The sequence below is a fragment of the Cervus canadensis genome, chromosome X (assembly GCF_019320065.1).
Source record: "Cervus canadensis isolate Bull #8, Minnesota chromosome X, ASM1932006v1, whole genome shotgun sequence".
Lineage (NCBI taxonomy): Eukaryota > Metazoa > Chordata > Mammalia > Artiodactyla > Cervidae > Cervus > Cervus canadensis.
Window position 1 is genome coordinate 40,814,702 of NC_057419.1, and position 24,145 is coordinate 40,838,846.

Sequence of the window (24,145 nt, forward strand, 5' to 3'; positions counted from 1 at the left end):
TTTTATTATATATAAATATATAATCTTTTTTTGCCTTTTCATTATGTTCATGGAGTTCTCAAGGCAAGAATGCTGTGGTGGTTTGCCATTCCCTTCTCCAGTGGACCACATTTTATCAGAACTCTCCTTCATGACCTGTCCATCTTGGGTGGCCCTACATAGCATGGCTCATAGTATCACCGAGTTAAACAACATTGTGACCCATGGGATAATTTTGTTTAGTTTTCTGTGGTTGTGGTTTTCATTCTGTCTACCCTCTGATGGATAAGGATAGGAGGCTTAAGGAAGCTTCCTGGAGGAGGGAGGGTAAAACTGGGTCTTGCTCTTGTGGGCAGGGCCATACTCATTAAATCTTTAATCCAATTTTCTGCTGATGGGTGGGACTGTGTACCCTCTCTGTAGTTTGGCCTGAGTCCAAACTATGATAGAGTTAATGGCACTAATGGTGACCTCCTACAAAAGGACTTATGCCAGCATGTCACGGCTCTCAGGACTGTTGTAGTCGTTGGCCCCAAGCCCACGGCAGGCCACTGTCAATCCACACCTCCACTGGACACTCCTGGACATTCACAGGCAAGTCTGGCTCAGTCACTTGCAAAGTCACTGCTCCTTTCTCCTGGTGTGCACAAGGTTTTGTTGTGCCCTTCAAAAGTCTGTTTCCCTAATGGTTCTCAGTTCTTTTGCTGGATCCCCAGGTTGGGAAATCTGTTGTGGGCCCTATAACTTTTGAAACAGTGAAAGAACTTCTTTGGCATAATTGTTCTCCAGTTCGTGGGTCATCGGTTTGTTGGCTCTATAGTGGGGTTAATGACAGCCTCCTCAAAGAGGATTATGTCACATGCTGCGCCTCCCAAGTCTGCTGCAACCAGGGTCCTGGTCCCCGGGGCAGGTCACTGCTAACCCATGCCTCCACAGGAGACACTCAAATGCAGGTCTGGCTCGGTCTCTTGTGGGGGTCATTGCTCCTTTCCCTCAGTCCTGGTGCATACAAGGTTTTGTTTGTGCCCTCCGAGGGTCTCTACTGGGTCTGAGATTTAATTTTAAATGCAATTGTGCCCCTCCTACTGTCTTGTTGGGGCTTCTCCTTTGCCCTTGGATCCAGGTATCTTTTTTTGGTGGGATTCAACATTCTCTTGTTGATGGTTATTGAGCAGCTAGTTGCCATTTTGGTGTTCTTACAGGAGAATATGAACACATGTCCTTCTACTCCACCATCTTACATTGCTAGTAGTAACATCAAATGGCAAAGCCACTTTGGAGAATAGTTTGACAGTTTCTTATAAATTGAACATAGAGCCCAGAAAAGGGGGCAGTGGGAGGAGCTTTACATTTCATGCAAAGATGGGCACAATAAAGGACAGAAACAGCATGAACCTAAAAGAAGTAGAAGATATAAAGAAGAGGTTGCAAGAAATACACAGAAATATACAAAAAGATCTTAATAACCCAGATAACCATGATGGTGTGATCACTCACCTACAGCCAGACATCTTGGAGTGTAAAGTCAAGTGAGCCATAGGAAGCATCACTGCTAACAAAGCTAGTGGAGGTGATGGAATTCCAGCTAAACTATTTCAAATGCTGAAAGATAATGCTGTTAACATTCTGCACTCAATATGCCAGCAAATATGGAAAACTAAGCAGTGAACACAGGACTGGAAAAAAATCAGCTTCCATTCCAATCCTAAAGAAGGGGAATGTCAAAGAATGTTCAGGCTGCTGCACAATTACACTCATCTCACACTCTAGCAAAATAATGCTCAGAACTCTCCAAGCCAGGCTTCAACAATATGTGAATTGAGAACTTCCAGATGTTCAAGCTGAATTTAGAAAAGGCAGAGAAATCAGGGGTCAAATTGGCAACATCCACTGGATCACAGAAAAAGAAAGAATTAATAAAAAATCTACTTCTGCTTCATTGACTTCATTGATGCTTCCTGAGGCTTTGACTGTGTGGATCACAACAAACTGTGGAAAATTCTTCAAGAGATGGGAATACCAGACCACATTACATTACCTGCCTCCTGAGAAAACTGTATGCAGATTAAGAAGCAACAGTTAGAACCAGCTATTGGACAATGGACTGGTTCCAAATTGGGAAAGGAGTATGACAAGGCTGTATATTGTCACCCCGATTATTTAACTTATATCCAGAGTACATCATGCAAAATTCTGGGCTGCATGAAGCATAAGCTGAAATCAAGATTGCTGACAGAAATATCAATAGCCTCAGACATGCAGATGACACAATTCTTATGGCAGAAAGTGAAGAGGAACTAAAGAGCCTCTTGGTGGAGGTGAAAGAGGAGAGTGAAAAAGCTGGCTTAAAAACTCAATATTAAAAAAAAAACTAAAATCATGGCATCCAGTCCATCACTTCATGGCAAATAGATAGGGAAACAATGGAAACAGTGACAGACTTTTATTTTCTTGGGCTCCAAAATTACTGCAGATGGTGACTGCAGCCATGAAATTAAAAGACACTTGCTCCTTGGAAGGAAAGCTATGACCAACCTAGACAGCATATTAAAAAGCAGAAATATGACTTTGCTGACAAAGTTCTATATAGTAAAAGCTATGATTTTTCCAGTAGTCATGTATGGATGTGAGAATTGGACCATAAAGAAGGCTGAGTGCCAAAGAGTTGATGCTTTTGAACTGTGGTGTTGGAGAAGACTCTTGAGAGTCCTTCGGACAGCAAGGCGATCAAATCAGTCAATCATAAAGGAAATCAATCTTGAATATTCCTTGAAAGGACCAATGCTGAAACTGAAGCTCTAATACTTTGGCCACCTGATGCGAAGAGCCAACTTATTAGAAAAGACCCTGATGCTGGGAAAGATTGAAGGCAGGAGGAGAAGAGGACGGCAGAGGACGTGATGGTTGAATGACATCTCTGATTCAATGGACATGAGTTTGAGCAAGCTCCAGGAGATGGTGAAAGAGAGGAAAGCCTGGTGTGCTGCAGTCTATGGGGTCACAAAATGTTGGACAAGACTGAGTGACTGAACAACAACAAAATATAACATTTTAACAATTTTCATTTTTATATGTATATATGCATACATATGGGCTTCCCAGGTGGCACTAGTAGTAAAGAACCCACCTGCCAATTCAGGAGAGGTAAGAGATGCAGGTTTGATACCTGGATCAGACAGATGCCCTGGAGGAAGTCATGGCAACCCACTCCAGTATTCTTGCCTGGAGAATCCCCATAGACAGAGGCGCCTGCTGTGCTACAGTCCATAGGGTCATAAAGAGTGGGACACGACTGAAGGTGACTTAGCATGCATGCACACCATACATACGTGTAATCTTTATAACAAGCTAATAAGCGTTTGACAGTCACTAAGGAGAAAATGTATATAAATACAGAAATAAACATTTCCCTAGTAGCTCAAACGGTAAAGAATCTGCCTGCAGTGCAGGATACCAGGTTTGATCCCTGTGTCAGGAATTTCCCTGGAGAAGGAAATGGCAACCCACTCCAGTTTTCTTGCCTGGAGACTTTCATGGACAGAGGACCCTGGCAGGTTGCAGTCCATGGGGTTACAAAGAATTGGACATGATCAAGTGACTAACACTTTCTTTTGGGGCTTCCTTGATGGCTCAGACAGTACAGAAACTGCCCACAATGTGGGAGACCAGGGTTCGATCCCTGGTTCAGGAAGATCCCCTGGAGAAGGAAATGGCTACCCACTCCAGTATTCTTCCCTGAGAATCCCATGGACAGAAGAGCCTGGCAGGCTACAAGTCCATAGGCTTTCAAAAAGTTAGACAGTTAGTGACTAACACTTTTCATAAAAAGTGTTCATAAAACACTTATGAAAAGTGTAATTTTCATAAAAAGAAATAAGCAAAGAATATGAAGATGTACCTTATCAGAAAATTTTGAAATATCTCTTTCTCTCTATTGATATTTCAAAATTATACATATATACAAATTATATATGTATAGTATATATATGCATATACACACATACATCAAATAAAAGTTTGCCTTCTCTGTAATGAAAGAGGAATAATAAGATAATGGTATACCACTGTTCATCTTTTTAAAATTACTAAAAGTCGAAGGTAGATGATTATATTCAACACTGCTGACAGTTGAGAAAAGAATTCTCCCACTTGCAGTAGAAATGTGAATATGTACACGCTTTTATTTTTTTTATTTTTTTTTATTAGTTGGAGGCTAATTACTTCACAACATTTCAGTGGGTTTTGTCATACATTGATATGAATCAGCCATAGATTTACACTTATTCCCCATCCCGATCCCCCCTCCCATCTCCCTCTCCACCCGATTCGTCTGGGTCTTCCCAGTGCACCAGGCCGGAGCACTTGTCTCATGCATCCCACACTGTGATCCAAAAGCCTTTGATTCAGTCATTTCCCTTATAGGAAAGCATTTTCAAGGAAAACCTGGAGGCGGGGGCCCTGAACGAACAATAGGCTAGACTGAATGGAAGACTGGAGGCAGGGGCGGGGCCACAGGAAGGGAGGGGCTGGAGCAGGCAATGAAGAATGCAGCGCCTCCACTGTGACGTTTGGGACTGTGCTAAAATCTCCATGGGAAACTAGGGCCTAAGCGGAGGTGGCAGGCCACAGCAATGCTGTGGCAGGGAAGTCTCAGCAGCAGTCTCTCTAGGGGCTCTAAGAGCCTTTATCCATGGGGCCCTTGAACAGTCGGATTCTGCGATGCAGGGAATCCAGCACAGAGGAACTGCAGCAGCCAGAACCCCAGGCAGGCCCCAGTTATGTGTCCGGCAGCCGCAAACGCAAACAGAGCACCGGTCCCGGCTTGAGCCCAGAGTCTGAGAGGAGCCACACGTTTCTAGACCAGGAGGAGGATCTACAGCAAGTCGTCTGTACAAGCCAGGGTAAAAAAGTTAAGATCACATCTGAGTATGCTTACCAAACTTTATTTTTAAATGGGGAAACCAGTGACATTAAAATCCGTGCTCTGGGGAAAGTATGGTGTTTACACAAAATGTTTTTATGTCAGTCGAACTACTTTGCTACAATGTTTAGAGATTCTTGGAAAGAATGTCACAAAGATATTATTGACCTGGAGATTAATGACCGGAATATAAATGTAGACTCCTTGCATTTTGTATTAGGCTCATTGTATAGGAATGAATATGTCTTAATTGAGCCCCTTCAAGTTCCAGGAATTTTGGCAGCTGCAAGCCTGCTTCAAGTAGAGGACTTAATTCAGCAGTGTGATAAGACCATGAAGGAAACAATTAATGTGAAAACTGTATGTAGCTTCTATGTGGCAGCAGAGACCTATGGGTTACATTCTGTAAAGACAGGGTGCTTTGAATGGCTTCTCCACAATCTGATGACTCATCCAAGTGTTGAACTTTACAAAGGACTCAGTACACATCTTATGAATCTGGTCATTTCCTCTTCTAATTTGTTAGTAATGCAAAAGGAAATCGATGTATATACTACACTTAAACAGTGGATGTTCCTCCGCCTTAACCCAGGTTGGAAAGGCACAATGAAACAGCTTTTAGTTAAGGCAAACAACTGGTTTTCCAGGCACAGGGAACATAGTGGTAGCATTTCCTTTCTTGAAACTGAACAAGGCATAGCATTTCAACCAGTATTTAAAAATTTAAGGTTTCAGCATGTCATCTGTGACCTGGCCTCCACAAGAGTTATTGAACAAGATGCTCTAATACCTTCAGAATGGTTATCGTGTGTTTATAAACGACAATGGTTTACCTTGCTTAGAGCACAACAAAACAGGGAAATTGGTCCTAGAGACATCAATGAAACCGAACTTGAAGAATATAGCATGAGATGTGGCAAAAAGATCATCAGAGATGGAAAATACTCCTGGAAGTGGTCCGGTTACAACTTTGGCATTCATTTGTATGTCATCTTCACCAACCATTATATAATTTTCAAACAAAATGCTTTCAGTCAGCCACATGATGGCTCCATCTGTTTACAACCTCAAAGAAATATTGCATTCAGATTAACTTTGGTATATTTTGATTCTAGTGGAAAACTGAGCTTCAGGAAAACAACTGGTTATAAAATCCTTACCTTTGAAAAGAATGAGGAAAAAATGGTAATGAAACTGGATAGCATAGCTTTGAGCTTCCCTTTATATATATTCTGCAATTTCCTGTTTATATCATTAGAAAATCCAGGAAATTGATGATATTGTCAATTAGGCTAGTTTAGCATTTTGAAAACTTCTGGTGTCTCATTTCATTTAATGGCCCTACTGTTAAACACAATAAAGATGAACAATAGCAAAAGAAAATAACATTTTGAATGTAGAAACTATCATAAATTACTGTCTTCATTTTATTTCTATGTATCTGTGAAGAAAAAGTTCAATTTCAAGGAAATATCTGTGAAACCGAATAGTCAGTGCTGAAACCAAAAAGACATCTTTTGCTTTTCATTTACTATCAACAGCCATGCTCCAAATGGAAATAACAGATTATATTTCCAAGGAACCAAAAAGAAATTAACTTGTTGGATAAATTTTACCCTAACCAATACTGAGACAGAATAAAGAATCCTCTTCCTTGCTGAAATGATTGTGCAAATGTAGCTTTATTTGAAGCGCTATATTATAGAAGAAAATAAATCATGAAGTAAAACCTGAGATTAGAGATTCTTTTTTGATTTCTGTAATATAGAGTTACAAATTACCAGACAATGTCAGGTTTTACAATGTGACATACTATATATGTATCATATGTTAATATAATAATACATGCTATATGTCATTATATATAATATTCACATAGTATATAAATATGTAGTACTATTCCACATAATTTTATATATTATATTAAATACATACAAATAACATTATATATGTATATATACATATATGCACATATATATTTATAAGTTTGTAAAGTTCAAAGAGAAATAATTTTTGAAATGGCTAACTAGGCACTATAGACTAAAATGGATTTCCACAAACATCACTCATTCCTATGAATATGTAGATATCAGTAATCTCAAAGTATCTTCTTCATTCTTTCTGTTTGTTTTTATATTCTTTATATTCATACTTCTCATTATTGTCAGAATTCATTCTTTGCAGGATATTTGGGCTTCCCAGATAGTTCAGTTGGTAAAGAATCTGCTTGCAATGTGGGACACCTGGGTTTGAACCCTGAGTCGGGAAGATGCCCTGGAGAAAGGCAAGGTTACCCATTTCAGGCCAGGATATTTAATGTAACATTTATTTCAAAATAGAAGCCAATAGCATAAAAAATTATTTCATTATAAATGTCTTCTAAACAATTCCTGAGCTAGGAAGAGAAGGCCCAGTCTGTCCAGCTGACTAGTGCAACATTCAAATATTTATTTAATACTTGAATGTCAAATGTTAATATTTGAATATAGAATATTTATTTAATATTTTAATATTTATGCAAATGTTTTATATTGCTTTTAATATAACTGCCTTTTTCTATGAACACACATATTGATTATATCTCTTCTTGAGTACCAAGCATGCAATTGACAGTAATTTTCTTTAATGTGCTTCCTACAGTTCTTTTTTAATTTTTATTTACAAGGCCCTCATATTCCCACAAGGCATATGAACCTTCAAGTTAATTATATCACGATTATTAATGACATATATTTGAAATTTATTTAGACTGAGAAAGTGAATTGACAGTAATATGATTAATCAGTATTTGCATAATAATTTTGTATTATTTCAGGTTACCATTTTCTTGGGTATTGTTCTTATGCCACTGAGAGCAAAGTGAAGTTCTTCATATCCCTAAAAGTTCCTTCTAGCAAACATTTTATCTAATTTGTCTTCTTTTCACATTTCTTTTTTTCAATTTTTAATATTTTTAAAATTGAAGTATAAGAGCTTTACAATGTTGTGTTAGTTTCTGCTGTACACCAATGTGAATCAGCTATGTGTGCAAATATGTACCCTCCCTCCTTTAGCCTCACTCCCACCCACTCCATCCTGTGCCTCTTGGTCATCACAGAGCACTGAGCTGAGCTCCCTGTGCTACACAGCAGCTTCCCAATAGCTATCTATTTTACACATGGTAGTGTACATACGTAAACCTTAATCTCCCAAATTGTCTCACCTTCCCCTTTCCTGCCTTTGTCCACATGTTCATTCTCTAGGTCTGCATATCTATTCCTGCCCTGCAAATAGTTTCATCTGTAACATTTTTCTAGATTCTCGAAAAATTACATTTTCTAGATATAGAAAATGGATAAAAAAATAACATTTTCTAGTTATAAGCATTAAAATATTATATTTGATTTTCTCTTTCTGACTTAATTTACTCTTTGTGACAGACTCTAGGTTCTTCTACATCACTGTGAATGACCCAATTTTGTTCCTTTTATGGCTGAGTAACATTCCATTGTATATATGCATCACATCTTCTTTATCCAGTCATCTGTCAATGGACATCTAAGTTGCTTCCATGTCCTGACTATTGTAAATAGTGCTGCAATTAACACTGGGGTACATGTGTATTTTTGAATTACGGCTTTCTCAGACTAATGGAATTTCTGGGTCATATGGTAGTTTTACTGCTAGTTTTGTAAGAAACCTCCATACCATTCTCCATAGTGTTTGTATCAATTTACACCAACAGTGAAAGAGGCTTCCCTTTTCTCCATATCCTCTCTAGCATTCATTGTTTGTAGATATTTTGATGATGGCCATTCTGACTTGTGTGAAATGAAACCTCATTGGAGTTTTAACTTACATTTCTCTAATAATGATAAATGTTGAGCATCTTTTCATGTTTTAGCAATCTGTATGTCTTCTTTGGAAAAGTGTCTGTTGATGTCTTCTGATCAGTTTTTGATTAGATTTTTAGTGTTTTTTATATTGAGCTGCATGAGCTGCTTGTATATTTTTGATATTAATCCTTTGTCAGTTTCTTCATTTGCAATTATTTTTCTCCCATTCTGAGGACTGTTTTTTCACCTTGTTTACAGTTTATTTGCTCTGAAAAGGCTTTTATGTTTTATTAGCTTCAAATTTATTTTTTTTATTTTCATTACTGTAGAAGGAGGATCACAAAGGATCTTGCTGCCATTTATGTCAAATGGTGTACTACTTATGTATTCTTCTAAAAGTTTTATAATATTTGGCCTTACATTTCAGTCTTTAATCCATTTTGACTTATTTTTGTGTATGGTGTTAGGAAGTGTTCTAATGTAATTCTTTGACATGTAGCTGTACACATAGGAACCTGGAATGTTAGGTACATGAATCAAGGCAAATTGGAAGTGCTCAACGAGATGGCAAGAGTGGATGTCAACATTTTATGAATTAGTGAACAAAAATGGACAGGAATGGGTGAATTTAACTCAGATGACCATTATATCTACTACTGTGGGCAAGAATCCCTTAGAACAAATGGAGTAGCTATCATAGTCAACAAAAGAGTCCAAAATGCAGTACTTGGATACAATCTCAAAAACGACAGAATGATCTCTGTTCGTTTCCAAGGTAAACCATTCAATAGCACACTAATCGAAGTCTATGCCCTGACGAGTAATGCTGAAGAAGTTGAACAGTTCTATGAAGACCTACAAGACCTTTTAGAACTAACACCCCCCAAAAATGTGTTTCTCAACATAGGGGACTGGCATGCAAAAGTAGGAAGTCAAGAAACACTTGGAATAACAGGCAAATTTGGCTTTGGAGTACAGAATGAAGCAGAGCAAAGGCTAATAGAATTTTGCCAAGAGAACGCACTGGTCGTAGCAAACATCCTCTTCCAACAACACAAGGGAACGCTGTACACATGGACATCACCAGATGGCCAACACCAAAAGCAGATTGATTATATTCTTTGCAGCGAAAGATGGAGAAGCTCTACACAGTCAGCAAAGAAAAGACTGGGAGCTGACTGTGACTCAGATCATGAACTCCTTATTGCCAAATTCAGACTTAAATTGAAGAAACTAGGGAAAACCACTAGACCATTCAGGTATGACCTAAATCAAATCCCTTACAATTATACAGTGGAAGTGAGAAATAGATTTAAGGGACTAGATCTGATAGGGTGCCTGATGAACTATGGACAGAGGTTCATGACACTGTACAGGAGACAGGGATCAAGACCATCCTCAAGAAAAAGAAATGCAAAAAAGCAAAATGGCTGTCTGAGGGGGCCTTACAAATAGCTGTGAAAAGAAGAGAAGAGAAAAGCAAAGGAGAAAAGGAAAGATATACACATTTGAATACTGAGTTCCAAAGAATAGTGAGGAGAGATAAGAAAGCCTTCCTCAGTGATCACTGCAAAGAAATAGAGGAAAACAATGGAATGGGAAAGACTAGAGATCTCTTCAAGAAAATTAGAGATACCAAGGGAAAACTTCATGCAAAGATGGGCTCAATAAACGATAGAAATGGTATGGACCTAACAGAAGCAGAAGATATTAGGAAGAGGTGGCAACAATACACAGAACTATACAAAAAAAAAAAAATCTTCATGACCCAGATAATCATGATGGTGTGTGATAGTGTGATCACTCACCTAGAGCCAGACATCCTGGAATGTGAAGTCAAGTGGGCCTTAGGAAGCATCATTATGAACAATGCTAGTGGAGGTGAGCTATTTCAAATCCTAAAAGATGATGCTGTTAAAGTGCTGCACTCAATATGCCAGCAAATTTGGAAAACTCAGCAGTGGCCACAGGACTGGAAAAGGTCACTTTACATTCCAATCCCAAAGAAAGGCAATCGCAAAGAATGCTCAAACTACCACACAATTGCACTCATCTCACACTCTAGTAAAGGAATGCTCAAAATTCTCCAAGCCAGGCTTCAACAGTACATGAACCGTGAATGTCCAGATGTTCAAGATGGATTTAGAAAAGGCAGAGGAACCAGAGATCAAATTGCCAACATCTGCTGGATCATTGAAAAAGCAAGAGAGTTCCAGAAAAACATCTATTTCTGCCTTACTGACTATGCCAAAGCCTTTGACTGTGTGGATCACAATAAACTGTGGAAAATTCTTCAAGAAATGGGAATACCAGACCACCTGACCTGCCTCTTGAGAAATCTGTATGCAGGTCAGCAAGTAATAATTAGAACTGGACACGGAACAACAGATTGTTTCCAAATAGGAAAAGGAATACATCAAGGCTGTATATTGTCACCCTGCTTATTTAACTTATATGCAGAGTACATCATGAGAAACGCTGGGCTGGATGAAGCACAAGCTGGAATCAAGATTGCCCAGAGAAATATCAGTAACCTCAGATATGCAGATGACACCACCCTTAGGGCAGAAAGTGAAGAAGAACTAAGAGCCACTTGCTGAAAGTGAAAGAGGAGTGTGAAAAATTTGTCTTAAAGGTTAGAAAACTAAGATCATGGCATCCAGACCCATCACTTCATGGCTAATATATAGGGAAACAGTAGAAACCGTGAGAGAGACTATTTTTTGGGGTTCCAAAATCACTGCAGATGGTGACTGCAGCCATGAAATTAAGACCCTTACTCCTTGTAAGGAAAGTTATGGCCAACCTAGACCGCATATTAAAAAGCAGAGAGATTACTTTGCCAACAAAGGCCCGTCTACTCAAGGTTATGGTTTTTCCAGTACTCATGTATGGATGTGAGTGTTGAACTACAAAGAAAGCTGATCGCTGAAGAGTTGCTGCTTTTGAACTGTGGTGTTGGAGAAGACTCTTGAGAGTCCCATGGACTGCAAGGAGATCCAACTAGTCCATCCTAATGGAAATCAGTCCTGAATGTTCATTGGGTACTGATGCTGAAGCTGAAATTTCAATACTTTGGCCACCTGATGCGAAGAACTGACTCATTTGAAAAGACCCTGATGCTGGGAAAGATTGAAGGCGGGAGGAGAAGTGAACGACAGAGGATGAGATGGTTGGATGGCATCACCAACTCAATGGACATGAGTTTGAGTAAACTCTGGGAGTTGGTGATGGACAGGGAGGCCTGGCGTGCTGCAGTCCATGGGGTCGCAAAGAGTTGGACACGACTGAGCAACTGAAATGAACTCTATAGTTTTCCCAGCACCACTTATTGAAGAGGCTGTCTTTTCTCCACTGTTTATTCTTGCCTCTTTTTTAAAGATTAGGTGCCCCTAGGAGTATGGGTTTTTCTCTGGGCTTCCTATCCTATTCCACTGACCTATTTTTCTGTTTTTATGCCTGTACCAGTCTGTCTTTCTGATTGCTGCTTTGTACTATAGTCTGAAGTCAGGACGCTTGATTCTTCCGGCTCCATTTCTCTCTCTCACGAATGCTTTGACTATTTGGGGTCTTTTACATTACCATACAAACTGTGGAATTTTTTGTTGTAGTTCTGTGAAAAATGTCTTTTGGTTATTTAATAGGGATGACATTAAATCTCAATACTGTTTGGGGTAGTATGCTTATTTACATAATAATGATTCTTTCAATCCAGGAACATGATATTATCTCTCCATCTGTATCTGCCATCTTTGATTTCTTCCATCAGTGTCTTCTAGTTTCTAAACATAGGCCTTTTGTATCCTTTGTTGCTGGTCAGTCGTGTCTGACTCTTTGTGACCCCATGGACTGAATCACACCAGGCTGCCCTGTCCTTCACTAACTCCCAGAGTTTGCCCAAATTCATTTCCATTGAGTGAATGATACCATCCAGCCATCTCATCCCCTGCCACCCTCTCCTCCTACCCTCAGTCTTTCCAAGCATCAGGGTCTTTTCCAATGATTTGGCCCTTTGCATCAGTTAGCCAAAGAATTGGAGCTTCAGCATCAGTCCTTCCAATAAATATTCAAGGTTTATTTACTTTAGGATTGACTGGTTTGATCTCCTTACTGCCCAAGGGACTCAAGAGTCTTCTCCAGCACCACAGTTTGAAAGCATCAATTCTTTGACGCTCAGGCTTCTTTATGGTTCAACTCTCACATCCATATATGACAACAGAAATCCCTGGAAAAATCATAGCTTTGACTATATGGGCCTTTGTTGGTAAAGTGATGTCTCTTCTTTTTATTGCACTGTCTAGATTTGTCATAGCTATTCTTCCATGGAGCAAATGTCTTTTAATTTCATGGATGCAGTCACCCTCCAAAGTGATGTGAGAGCCCAAGAAAATAAAGTCTGTCACTGTTTCCATTGTTTCCCCATCTATTTGCCATGAAGTGATCAGACTGGATGACATAATCATAGTTTTTTTGAATGCTGAATTTTAAGTCAGCTTTTTCACTATCCTCTTTCACCTTCTTCAAGAGGCTCTTTAGTTCCTCTTCACATTCTGCCATTAAGGTGGTGTCATCTGCATATCTGAGGTCATTGATATTTCTCCCAACAGTCTTAATTCCAGCTTGTAATTCATCCTGTCCAGCATCTCACCTGATGTACTCTGGATATAAGTTTAATAAGCAAGGTGAAAATATACATAGCAAGGTTTAATACTAGATATTTTATTATTTTGTTGTAATGGTGAATGGTATTGTGTCCTCATTTCTCTTTCTGATTTTTCATTGTTAATGTATTGAAATGCAAGGGATTTCTGTGTGTTAATTTCATATCCTGCAACATTACTAAATTCATTAATTGGTTCTAGTAGTTTTCTGGTGCCATGTTTAGGATTTTCTACATATAGTATCATGTCATCTGCAAACAGTGAGAGTTTTACTTCTTCTCCAATATGGATTTCTTTGATTTTTTTTCTCTGATTGTCATGTCTAGGACATACAAAACTATGTTGAATAATAATTGCAAGAGTGGACACCGTTCCCTTGCTTCTGATCTTAGAGGAAATGTTTTCAGTTTGTCACTATTGAGAATAATGTTTGCTGTGGGATTGTCGAAAATGGCCTTTATTATGTTGAGATAGGTTCCTTCTATGCCCATTTTCTGGAGAGTTTTTTGTAAAATTGGTACTCAATCTTACCTAAAATTCTTCTGCTTTTATTAATATTATCATATGGACTTTAACATTCAGTTTGTCAATATGGTATATAACATTGTTTGATTTGCATATATTAAAGAATCCTTGCATCCCTGGTTAAACTTCACTTGATCATGATGTATGATTTTTTAATGTTTTCTTGTATTCTGTTTGCTAGTATTTGGTTGAGTATCATTGCATCTATGTTCATCTGTGATACTGGCCTCCAATTTTCTTTCTTTGTGATGTGCTTGTCTGATTTTGGTATCAGGGTGATGGTGGACTCATAGAATGTATTTGGGAGTGTTCCTACTTCTGCATGTTTGAAAATTTTTGAGCAGTAGAGGTGTTAGCACTTCTCTAAACATTTTATAGAACTTACCTGTGAATCCATTTGTCCCTGGACTTTAGTATGTTGGAAGATTTTTTGTCATAGTTTGGATTTTAGTGTCTGTAGTTGATCTGTTCATATTTTTATTTCGTTCTGGTCCAGTCTTCAAAAGTTGCACTTTTCTTAGAATTTGTCCATTTCTCCCAGATTGTCCATTTTATTGGTATATAGGTGCTCATAACAGTCTCTTATGAGACTTTGTATTTCTGCGTTGTCTGCTGTAACTTCTTCTTTTTCATTTCAAATTTTATTAATTTGAGTCTTCTCCCTTTTTTTCTTGATGAGTCTAGCTAATGGTTTGTCAATTTTGTTTATCTTCTCAAAGAACTAGCTTTTAGTTTTTTTTTCCTTTGTTAAATCTTTACTATTGTTATCTTCATTTATTTTTCATTTATTTTTACTCTGATCTTTGTGATTTATATCCTTCTATTAAATTTGAGGTTTTGTTTCTTTTATTTTTCTAGTTGTTTTAGGTGTAGGGTTAAATTGCTTATTTGATATTTTTCTCATTTCTTGAGGTAGCCTTGTAAGTCTATAAACTTCCCTCTTAGAACTGCTTTTACTGCATCCCATAGGTTTTTGGGGTGTCGTGTTTTCCTTGTCATTTGTTTCTAGGTATTTTTCGATTTCCACTTTGATTTCTTCAGCGACCTCTGGGTTATGTAGAAGTGTATTGTTTAAACTGCATGTGTTTGTGGTTTTTACGGTTTTTTCCTGTAACTGATACCTGATCTCACAGCATTGTTGTCAGAAAAGATGCTTGATATGACTTCAATCCTTTTCAATTAACCAAGGCTTGATTTGTGACCCAAGATATGATCTATCATAGAGAATATTCCATGTATAATTTTTTAAAAATTGTATTCTGCTGCTTTTGGATGGAATGTGCTATATACATAAATAACACATTAGACCAGGTTCTGGTCTAATGTGTTATTTAAGGTTTGAGTTTCCTTATTAAATATCTGTCTGCATTGGTGGAAGTGAGGTGTTAAAGTCCTCTACTATTATTGTGTTACAGTCAATTTCCCATTTTATGTCTGTTAGCATTTGCCTTATGTACTGAGGTGCTCATATGCTGGGTGCATAAATATTTACAATTGTTATATCTTCTTGGATTGATCCCTTGATCATTATATAATGTTCTTCCTTTTCGCTTGTAATAGTTTTTTTTTTTTTTTTCACTTTAATGACTATTTTGTCTGATGTGAGTATTGCTACTCCTGCTTTCTTTTGATTTCCATTGTAATGGAATCTTTTTTCCCATCTCCTCACTTTCAGTTTGTATGTGTCCCTATGTCTAAAGTGTGTATCCCACAGACATCATGCATATAGGTATTGTTTTTCTATTCATTCAACCAGTCTGTTTATTTTGATTAGAACATTTAATCCATTTACATTTAAGGTAATTATTGATACATGTGTTCCTGTAACCATTTTCTTTATTGTTTTCAGTTTCTTTTTATAGGTCCTCTCCTTCTCTTGTGTTTTCTGCCTAGACAAATTTCTTTAGCATTTATTGTAAAGCACGTTCTGTGAAGCCAAGTTTTCTTAGGTTTTGCTTATCTGTAATGCTTTTGATTTCTCTGTTGAATCTAAATGAGATCCTTTCTGAGTAGACTAATCTTGGTTGTAGGTTTTTCCCTTTTGTCACTTGAACTCCCTTCTGCCCTGCCAATGTTATGCTAAAAGATCAGGTCTTAACATTATTGGGTTTCCCTTCTATCTTACTTGCTGTTTTTCCCTTGCTGCTTTTAATATTTTTCTCTGTATTTAGTTTTTGTTAGGTTCAGTAATATTTGTCTTGATGTGTTTGTCTTACTGTTTATTCTATATGGTCACTTTGCATTTTATGAACTTGACAATTTCCTTTCCCATGTTAGGCAAGTTTCAGCTATGGTCTCTTCAAATATTTTCTCAGATCCTTCTATTTCTCTACTTTTTCTAGTATTCCTATAGTTCAAAACTTGGTGACTTAAATGTTGTCTCAAAGGTCTCTGAGAATATCCTCATTTCTTTTCATTATTTTTTCTTTATTCTGCTCCTTGGCAGTTATTTCCACCATTATGTCTTTCAACTCACTTATGTGTTCTTCTGCCACATTTATTCTGCTATTGGTTACTTCTAGTATATTTTTAATTTCAGTTACCATGTTGTTCATCACTCTTTGTTCTTCACTTCTCCTAGGTAATTTTATGTTTTTTTCTCTTTATTTTTTTTTTCACATTTTCTCCATTCTATATCTGAGATCTTGGATCATCTATACTATGATTACTCTGAATTATTTTTCAGGCAGATTGCCTAATTCCTCTTCCTTTACTTTGTCTTATCATTTTTTACCTTGATTCTTTGTCCACATGATATCTTTCTATATTTCCACTTTGTCTACCTTCGTATGCTTCAGGTCTCCTTTCCCCAGGCTTCATGGCCATAGTTCTTCTGGCTTCTGGCCTCTGCTCCAGGTGGGTGAAGTTGGTCCTGTGACTTGTGTAGACTTTGTTATGGAAGGGACTGGTGCCTACTTTCTGGTGGGTGGAGTTGAGTCTTTTCCCTCTGATAGGCAAGTCCATGTCAAGTTGTGTATTTGGGGTATCTGTTAGCTTACTTTGACTTTAGGCAGCCTATCTGCTTACGGTTGGGTTTGTGTTCCTGTCCTGCTTTTTCTTGACATGAGCTATCCATCACTGTTTGTTTCAGGCAGTTGGATGGAGCCAGGTCTTGGATTCAGATGATGGTGTTTGTGGGAGCTATCACTGATAAATATTCCCTGAGGCCAGGAATCATCTTGCTGTCCAGTATCCAGGATTCAGTGCTGTATCCCTAGACAGTCAGGCCTGGTTTCAGGTCAGGGAACCAAGACCCTGAATGTCACTCATCACAGCAATAGGGAGATTAAAGAAAAAATGGCAGGCAAATGGTAAAAGTAAAATCAAACAAAAACAAGATAAAAAAAAAAAGTACACACACACACAGGAAACAAACATAGAACTAAAAAACAAAAGCAAGAAAACAAGCAGACAAACAAAAGAAACCAAAAATTAAATCAATTATAAACAAAACTAATAAAAACTCAAAACAGAAAACAAAACCAGAGTGAAAAATAATAAAGCCAAGAAAACAAATCAGACAAAAATAACTGAAAAGAAAGAAAAAATCAGAACATAAAAGCAAATTTAAAATAGAACTATAATAATACTATATATGTGTGCAAGCTCAGTCGTTTCAGTTATGTCCTACTCTTTGTGACCCCATGGAAGAGCTCTTCTGTCCATGGGATTCTCCAGGCAAGAATACTGGAGTCGGTTGCTATGTCCTCCAGGGGATCTTGCCTACTCAGGGATCGAACCTGAGTCTCTTCCATCTCCTTCATTGGCAGATGGGTTCTTTACCACTAATGCCACCTGGGAAGCCCAAAACTATATAGATATAAAATAAACTATAATAAAATTATGTATATATATAGTAAAACTATATGCATATTTATAAAAGGAGAAGAAACAGAAAAACAGAAAACCAAAGTATAAAAGTAAAAAGTATGATAAAAATAAATCTCAAAAGACTATAAATAAAAAATAATAAAAGCAATAAGTACAACAAAGGAGGAAGAAAATCACAAACAACAGAACAAATCAAGCCATAAAAATAATTTTTCTTAGGGTCTCAGGTTTCTCTGTCCTTGCCTCTGCTGTGAGCCACAGTCCCCCTCCCCCTCCCCAGGAGGCTCTCCAATGCCTCTAGCATGATCTTTGGACCTGCTGTGGGCCCTGTAGGGACAGCTCAGACTATAATCTGGCCCTAATCTCATGTGTACTTGCCCCCATTTTCCACAGCGACCAGAGCTATATCATTTTCATTTGTGGGAACACTCATTGTCCTTTCATATATTTCATAGGTGCAAGTATAGAAACCAGTACACAATCTGGAACTTTTCAAAATTTCTATTATAAATTTTCTAGGAAAATTGATATATACTGATGTTGATAATTAACTTTTGACATAAATAGAGCTCAATTCATCCAAAAAACATATAATGAGAACTAGAACACTAATTCTGAGTTAACTATAGCTACCTGAATGAATGCCAGTTGAAAGCTCAGGTAAAAAGCAAGAGAGGTAAGATATGGCCTAAATTAATTACAAGTTTATGATGCTTTCTTTGTTTGTTTGTTTTTTTTTTTTACCGTGCAGTTCAACTTTTATTTTAATAAAATCAGAATATGCACAGCACATGCAGTGCTAGCATCTAAACTAATACAATAAGCAATTACTAAAGCTACAGTGACCTGAGGTTCAATCTTTACATTCAGCAAGTTTAAATTCATTCTTACATGATTTTTGAAACCTTATTTATTAACTAAAAATACTGCTTGCTGATAAAACTTGCTCAAATGCTATCACTGAATGTATAAGTCACTGATTATGCCAATACAACAAAGATAACCACACGTTTCAGGATTGCAATGAGCCAGATATCCACTGAAAAAAAAAATACACACAACAAAACAAAACACACAATATTTGAATATGGACACTTCATAGCAGTGTTTTGAAGTGTTTCATTAATAACTTAAGAAAAGTGTATCAAAACCTTGGCATGATTTAATTTAAAGTCACCAATTTTGTTTTTACTAACATCAGAAAGTTATGGCTACACTGCCAATGCCAAGTCTGATTAATTTGACTTAAGAGTTTAATATGACTTAACATTAAAAGCTCACACTACTCTGAAATATATAATTCCACACATATGGTGATATTCAACATTCAAGTGCCAGTGTTTTTGTACTGTCTTTTGGTCAAGTTTCTTTTTTAAACTTCCAAAGAATCACTTTTAGGCTTACAAAAATAAGTATTTGCCAAAATGTTCAATAAATATAACATAAAAGTAGCAGCAAAAAGTATCTAGAAATCTGTCATGTGCAAATAGTTTTCTTCCCAACTATCATTCCCATGGTCCCAAATAGATTTTAGAATCTAGTCCCATCCCCTTCCCAGACAAGCTGTCTTCAACAATCTCCAAGAGACAAAATAATATTGGAAGTATAAGGACATGCACACAAGACATATATATATAATTTTCTGAATAAGCAATAAAAGAAGTACTTTGTAAAAAGTTATGGGCAAAATGTACAAGCGCCTAAACCTAGACTAATTGAAATAGCACCATAACAAATGATCTCAATACTGTCAAGTGCACCTACTTAATAAAAGTTTTAGAACAAGGCACAATACACTTGAAAATCTATTGCACTTTAGGAAATTTTTGCCATCTTCCTATGCCACTGTAAAAAGATTGAGCATTTTGATCACCGCATTCTGGCCACAAAATTAGCACAGAATTCAAAAGTGGCAGAGGCATTTTAGTGGTGGACAATGCTCATCTTTGGCCAGATTTAGCATAAACAGACTATAAATACAATGGAAACCCATGCAACTAAAACTGACTAAAACTGCACTGTGTAGCAGAATTGACACCTTGTGCAGTTATGTACATACTTCCAACCTGTGTGATCTCAAAGATTTCAGTTTGTCACTCTTCTGGAGCCATTTTTACAAAGTCTATTGTAAGACAGTTTAACATCTCAACAGAGCTTGAACAGAGTAATATGAATCGGCATTTAAAAGAAAGCCTGCTGCATTTAATTCTTCCTGTTCATACCCTCTTGACCAAAAAACATCAACACTAGCATGCGTTATTAGATCAAAAATCACCCAGGGCCCTAACAAGGGCTGGTCACTGCTGTGGTCAGCCATTCTACCATTTCAATTTCATTTATGGCAGGCATTTAAAAAGTCTAAGTAGATGAATTCTCCTAAAATCCTATCTCAAGTTATCAGACCCTTAAACTTTCCCTGTAATATTATGCCCACATTTGGCTAGCTCATAATTAATGATTTGCCTAATCACTGAAAAATTACTGTATTTATTTGCATTACATTTGAAAACAGTGCTTTGAATGTATGCATGTATTCATACATCACCTCATCATGACTGGAATGACTTGTTTAAAGACTATCAGGTTCTATTACAGCATACTAACACATATATATGGAATTTAGAAAGATGGTAACGATAACCCTATATGCAAAACAGAAAAAGAGACACAGAAATACAGAACAGACTTTTGAACTCTGTGGGAGAAGGTGAGGGTGGGATGTTTCAAAAGAACAGCATGATACTATCTATGGTGAAACAGATCACCAGCCCAGGTGGGATGCATGAGACAAGTGCTCGGGCCTGGTACACTGGGAAGACCCAGAGGAATCGGGTGGAGAGGGAGATGGGAGGGGGGATCGGGATGGGGAATAAGTGTAAATCTATGGCTGATTCATATCAATGTATGACAAAACCCACTGAAATGTTGTGAAGTAATTAGCCTCCAACTAATAAAAAAAATTAAAAAAAAAAATAAATAAAGACTATCAGGTTCTAAATACCTATCCAGGATAGAGTGAACAAATCAGAACCTTAACTTAATACAGTTCACCACATTAGAAACTAATTCCATTAATAGGCTTCAAAGACATTTGTTGTTTGTTTCCCCCCAATCTGTAAATATCAAAAAGCCCTAATGCAGGCTACTGCTTAGGTTTTTTTCCTTACAATATTTATGGATGAATCGATGATTCCTGTTAAGTTGTATCACACCTGTGTGCCAAGGTTTGATTTTAGCCCAAGTTCATTAAATTTATTTGGTCAAAAACAATTGATATCTTGAGCATTACTGAGCCAACAGGACATCAAAATAAAAAGTTGTATAAAGTTAAAGGCACAGTACATTAACAAACAAATGATTCTCAGTCACAAATTATAAATGCAGTTTGGGATGGGGGTTGGGAGGGGAGTTAATCCAAACTACAGCAATGAAGTCTTCAAACCACCTTATGAATAGGGCTTCTGATTGTTCCTTTTGACTCTTCATGTGACCTTGAGCTCCCTTAAAAAAAAATCATTGGAGAATCACAGCTGGTAATATATTGCGAGTTCTTGAAGCTACACAAGGTATAGTCTGGCTAAGTTACATGTGGTTTCCATATTAGCTTGTATGGCAGGGTGACCTACTGCAAAGCAGGTTCAGTTACCCCACCAGTCAACCCCCTGGGAGTTATAATTTCCTCCATATCCATCACTGTTGTAAAAGCCTCCATGGCCGCCTCCACCACTGTGGCTGCTGCTGGTGTGGCTGCTGCTGAAGCTGGAACTGCTGCCACCACTACTCTGTCGATAGTCTCTGGCACCAAATCCTCCACTGAATCTACTACTTTTGGATCATCCATGACTGTTACCCTTGTAGTGGTATTCATAAGCCATGTTTTGTAGCCAAAATGGCACTTCCTGTTTAGCTTCAACAAGAAGATCCAACAAATCCTTGGTAATATTTATGTTCCTCTCGTTAAAGAATGAGGTGGCAAGGCCAAGGTATCCTACAAATCTTATACAGCCAATGCAATGTACATATTCTTCAATATCACTTGGCAAGTCAAAATTGATAATGTTTCACATTTGATATGTCCAGTCCTCTTGCTGTTGTAGCCATGAGAATCGGGCTTTTTCCTGAGCAAAACTGGTAAAGTGCCTCTTCTCTATCTCTCTGAGATTGGTCTGCATGAATACTGGTACAAGCATATCCTTTATGGTATAAGAAATCCTCTAGAGAATCTGCACCCTTTTTGATCTCCACAAACACTAAGGTCAGTGAATCTTTGCCTGTTGCATTTAGAAGGTCAAGCAGAAATGACTGTTTGTCTGACTCTTCCACCCAAACTACTTTCTGTGTGATGTTCTCAGAGGTAGAGCCAACTCTTCCTATGGCCAAAAAGATATATTCATCCAAGAAATCATGAGCAAGCATCTGTATTTCCTTAGGGAAGGTAGCACTAAACATCATAGTGTGGTGAACTCCCTTTGATGGTATAGTATCTTGTTCAATGATTCTATGTATTTGAGATTCAAACCCCATATCCAACATCTGATCAGCTTCACTTAACACCAAGTATTTGCAGAAATCTAATCAAAGTTTCCCTCTTTCCATCATATCCACTAGACGTCCTAGAGTGGTAACTAACAAATGGCATCCACATTCTAAGTCTAAAATTTGCTGACCAATATCAGCACAACAATAAACCACACAAGGATGAACTCTAGATTGGTATGAAATTTTCCTGGCTTCCTCATAGATCTGTATGGCCAATTCTCTAGTTGGTGCTAACACCAAAGAGATTGGATATTGCTAGCAGTGTCCGTATGTTCCATTTTCCTTCATGGCCCTAAGAGCCTGGCCTGGACCCACAAAATAAATCTGACTTAAGATGGGCAAGAGAAATGCTGTAGTTTTTCCAGACCCTGTTTGGGCACAGGTCATCAAGTCACTCTTCTTTTTGATAATAGGAATAGCATGCTTTTGCACTGGAGTTGGGCGAGTGTAACGAGTAAGCTCAATGTTTCCCATAATAATTTCTCCCATCTAACATCACTGAAACTTTCAATGTGTGGAGGACAGTTGTTGCCTGTTGCCTCAACTGAATGTCCTCATATTTTTCAAAGTTAACCCCAGTGTTGCCTCCAGAAAAGTTCTTGTTCCAAGCATTCATTTGGTGGGAGTGGCTTTGGCCAATCATCTTCATCTGATTTGTCACACCAGCGACTATTTCCACGTTCATATTTGCCAAAGCCACCTCTGCCACCACGACTGTCAAAGTTGTCATAGTCACCTCATCCACGATCACCGAACCTTCCCTTTGATCCGCTTCCAGGATCACTGAAGAAACTAGACTTCCCTCTTGAATCACTACGAGCCATAACTGCTGTATGCATCCTTATCTTTACTAGAACTCCACCCTGAACTGTCTTTATCATAGAATCCTTTAGTAGCTTCTCTGTTCCTTAAGTGAGGAGGAACATAGTACCCTTTGCTGGCTATACTTCCTCCATTCTGATTATATGATGAGTTTGGGTCCAGGCCAGCAAACTGCTGGTCTAGCCCAAGTGCATTTTCCACTGCCACACGACTCATCCCTGAAGAGTAGGGAGAACTCAGAGTCTTCCGCTGCTAAGCTAATGTGTTGGGTTCAACACGAAGGCCCTCTCACAGGAGAACTGTGGCTCTGATGATGCTTTTGTTTTGACAGAGTATATAAAACAGTGACCCGGAGCTATTTTGGAAAAATATGGAGCATGCCAATCACATTTTTATATTGCTATCATTACCCTTGTGTTCATCAGTTTACTCATTTGTAAAATGCAGGTAAGTTTTAGTGCCTGAGATTTTGGGGTCCTTTGTTAAGCACAGCATAACCTAGCCTATTTTGACATATGTGAGCAAAAGACACTTATAGAACCAGAGTGGTAGGATGGTGGAATTTCTCAGGAGCTCGGTCTTTAACAGGACCCATTAGGAGGAACATGTACTCAAGGATACATGAAAAAGTGGCAGGAAGTCCAAGAGGCAGATTAAGCTTTGAGGGCCTGAAATCCAAAAAGGAACTAAGAAGGCTAATTTTTGCCCTGTTTCAGGAGGATAATGAACACTCCATTTTCTCCAAGTGTTTTAAGATTAACGAGGATGGAAAGCAGAACTACTCATCTCCACCAGGGGAAGGTGTGCAGACTGGAAAAGTGAGAACATCTCCAAAGATCTTCTGTTGTGGTCTTTTTCATCACAGAAATGACTCCACCTTTGAAATCAGTAGCTCAAGCATCCTGTTTTTTGCCCACAATTCCCTTTCCTTTCAGACACTGGTTCAAATCCTATTTTCCAATCTCATTGACCACTACCCCCACTTTCTTAATTTTTCATATTCAGCTAAGAGACTCCCAGACCACTATTTTTTTATAACATTTCTACCAATA

At 37.9% G+C, this 24,145-nt stretch overlaps 1 protein-coding gene and 1 pseudogene across 2 annotated transcripts; one reads left to right on the top strand and one right to left on the bottom strand.

Annotated features, from left to right (window-relative positions):
• The first annotated feature begins 4,592 nt into the window (after positions 1 to 4,592).
• On the top strand, positions 4,593 to 6,622 carry LOC122434404 (germ cell-less protein-like 2). The gene has a single exon (XM_043457744.1). The coding sequence runs from the start codon at positions 4,670 to 4,672 to the stop codon at positions 6,173 to 6,175; it is 1,506 nt and encodes a 501-aa protein (XP_043313679.1). The 5' UTR covers positions 4,593 to 4,669; the 3' UTR covers positions 6,176 to 6,622.
• A 14,278-nt stretch (positions 6,623 to 20,900) lies between these two features.
• LOC122434402 lies at positions 20,901 to 23,420 on the bottom strand (annotated as a pseudogene). The gene has a single exon (XR_006267365.1). The product of XR_006267365.1 is annotated as an ATP-dependent RNA helicase DDX3X-like (transcript).
• Between the last annotated feature and the right edge of the window lie 725 nt (positions 23,421 to 24,145).

What these genes read in the sequence shown, in the direction of transcription:
- LOC122434404 (XM_043457744.1), top strand. Translation starts at nt 4,670, where the DNA reads ATGGGGCCCTTGAACAGTCGGATTCTGCGATGCAGGGAATCCAGCACA.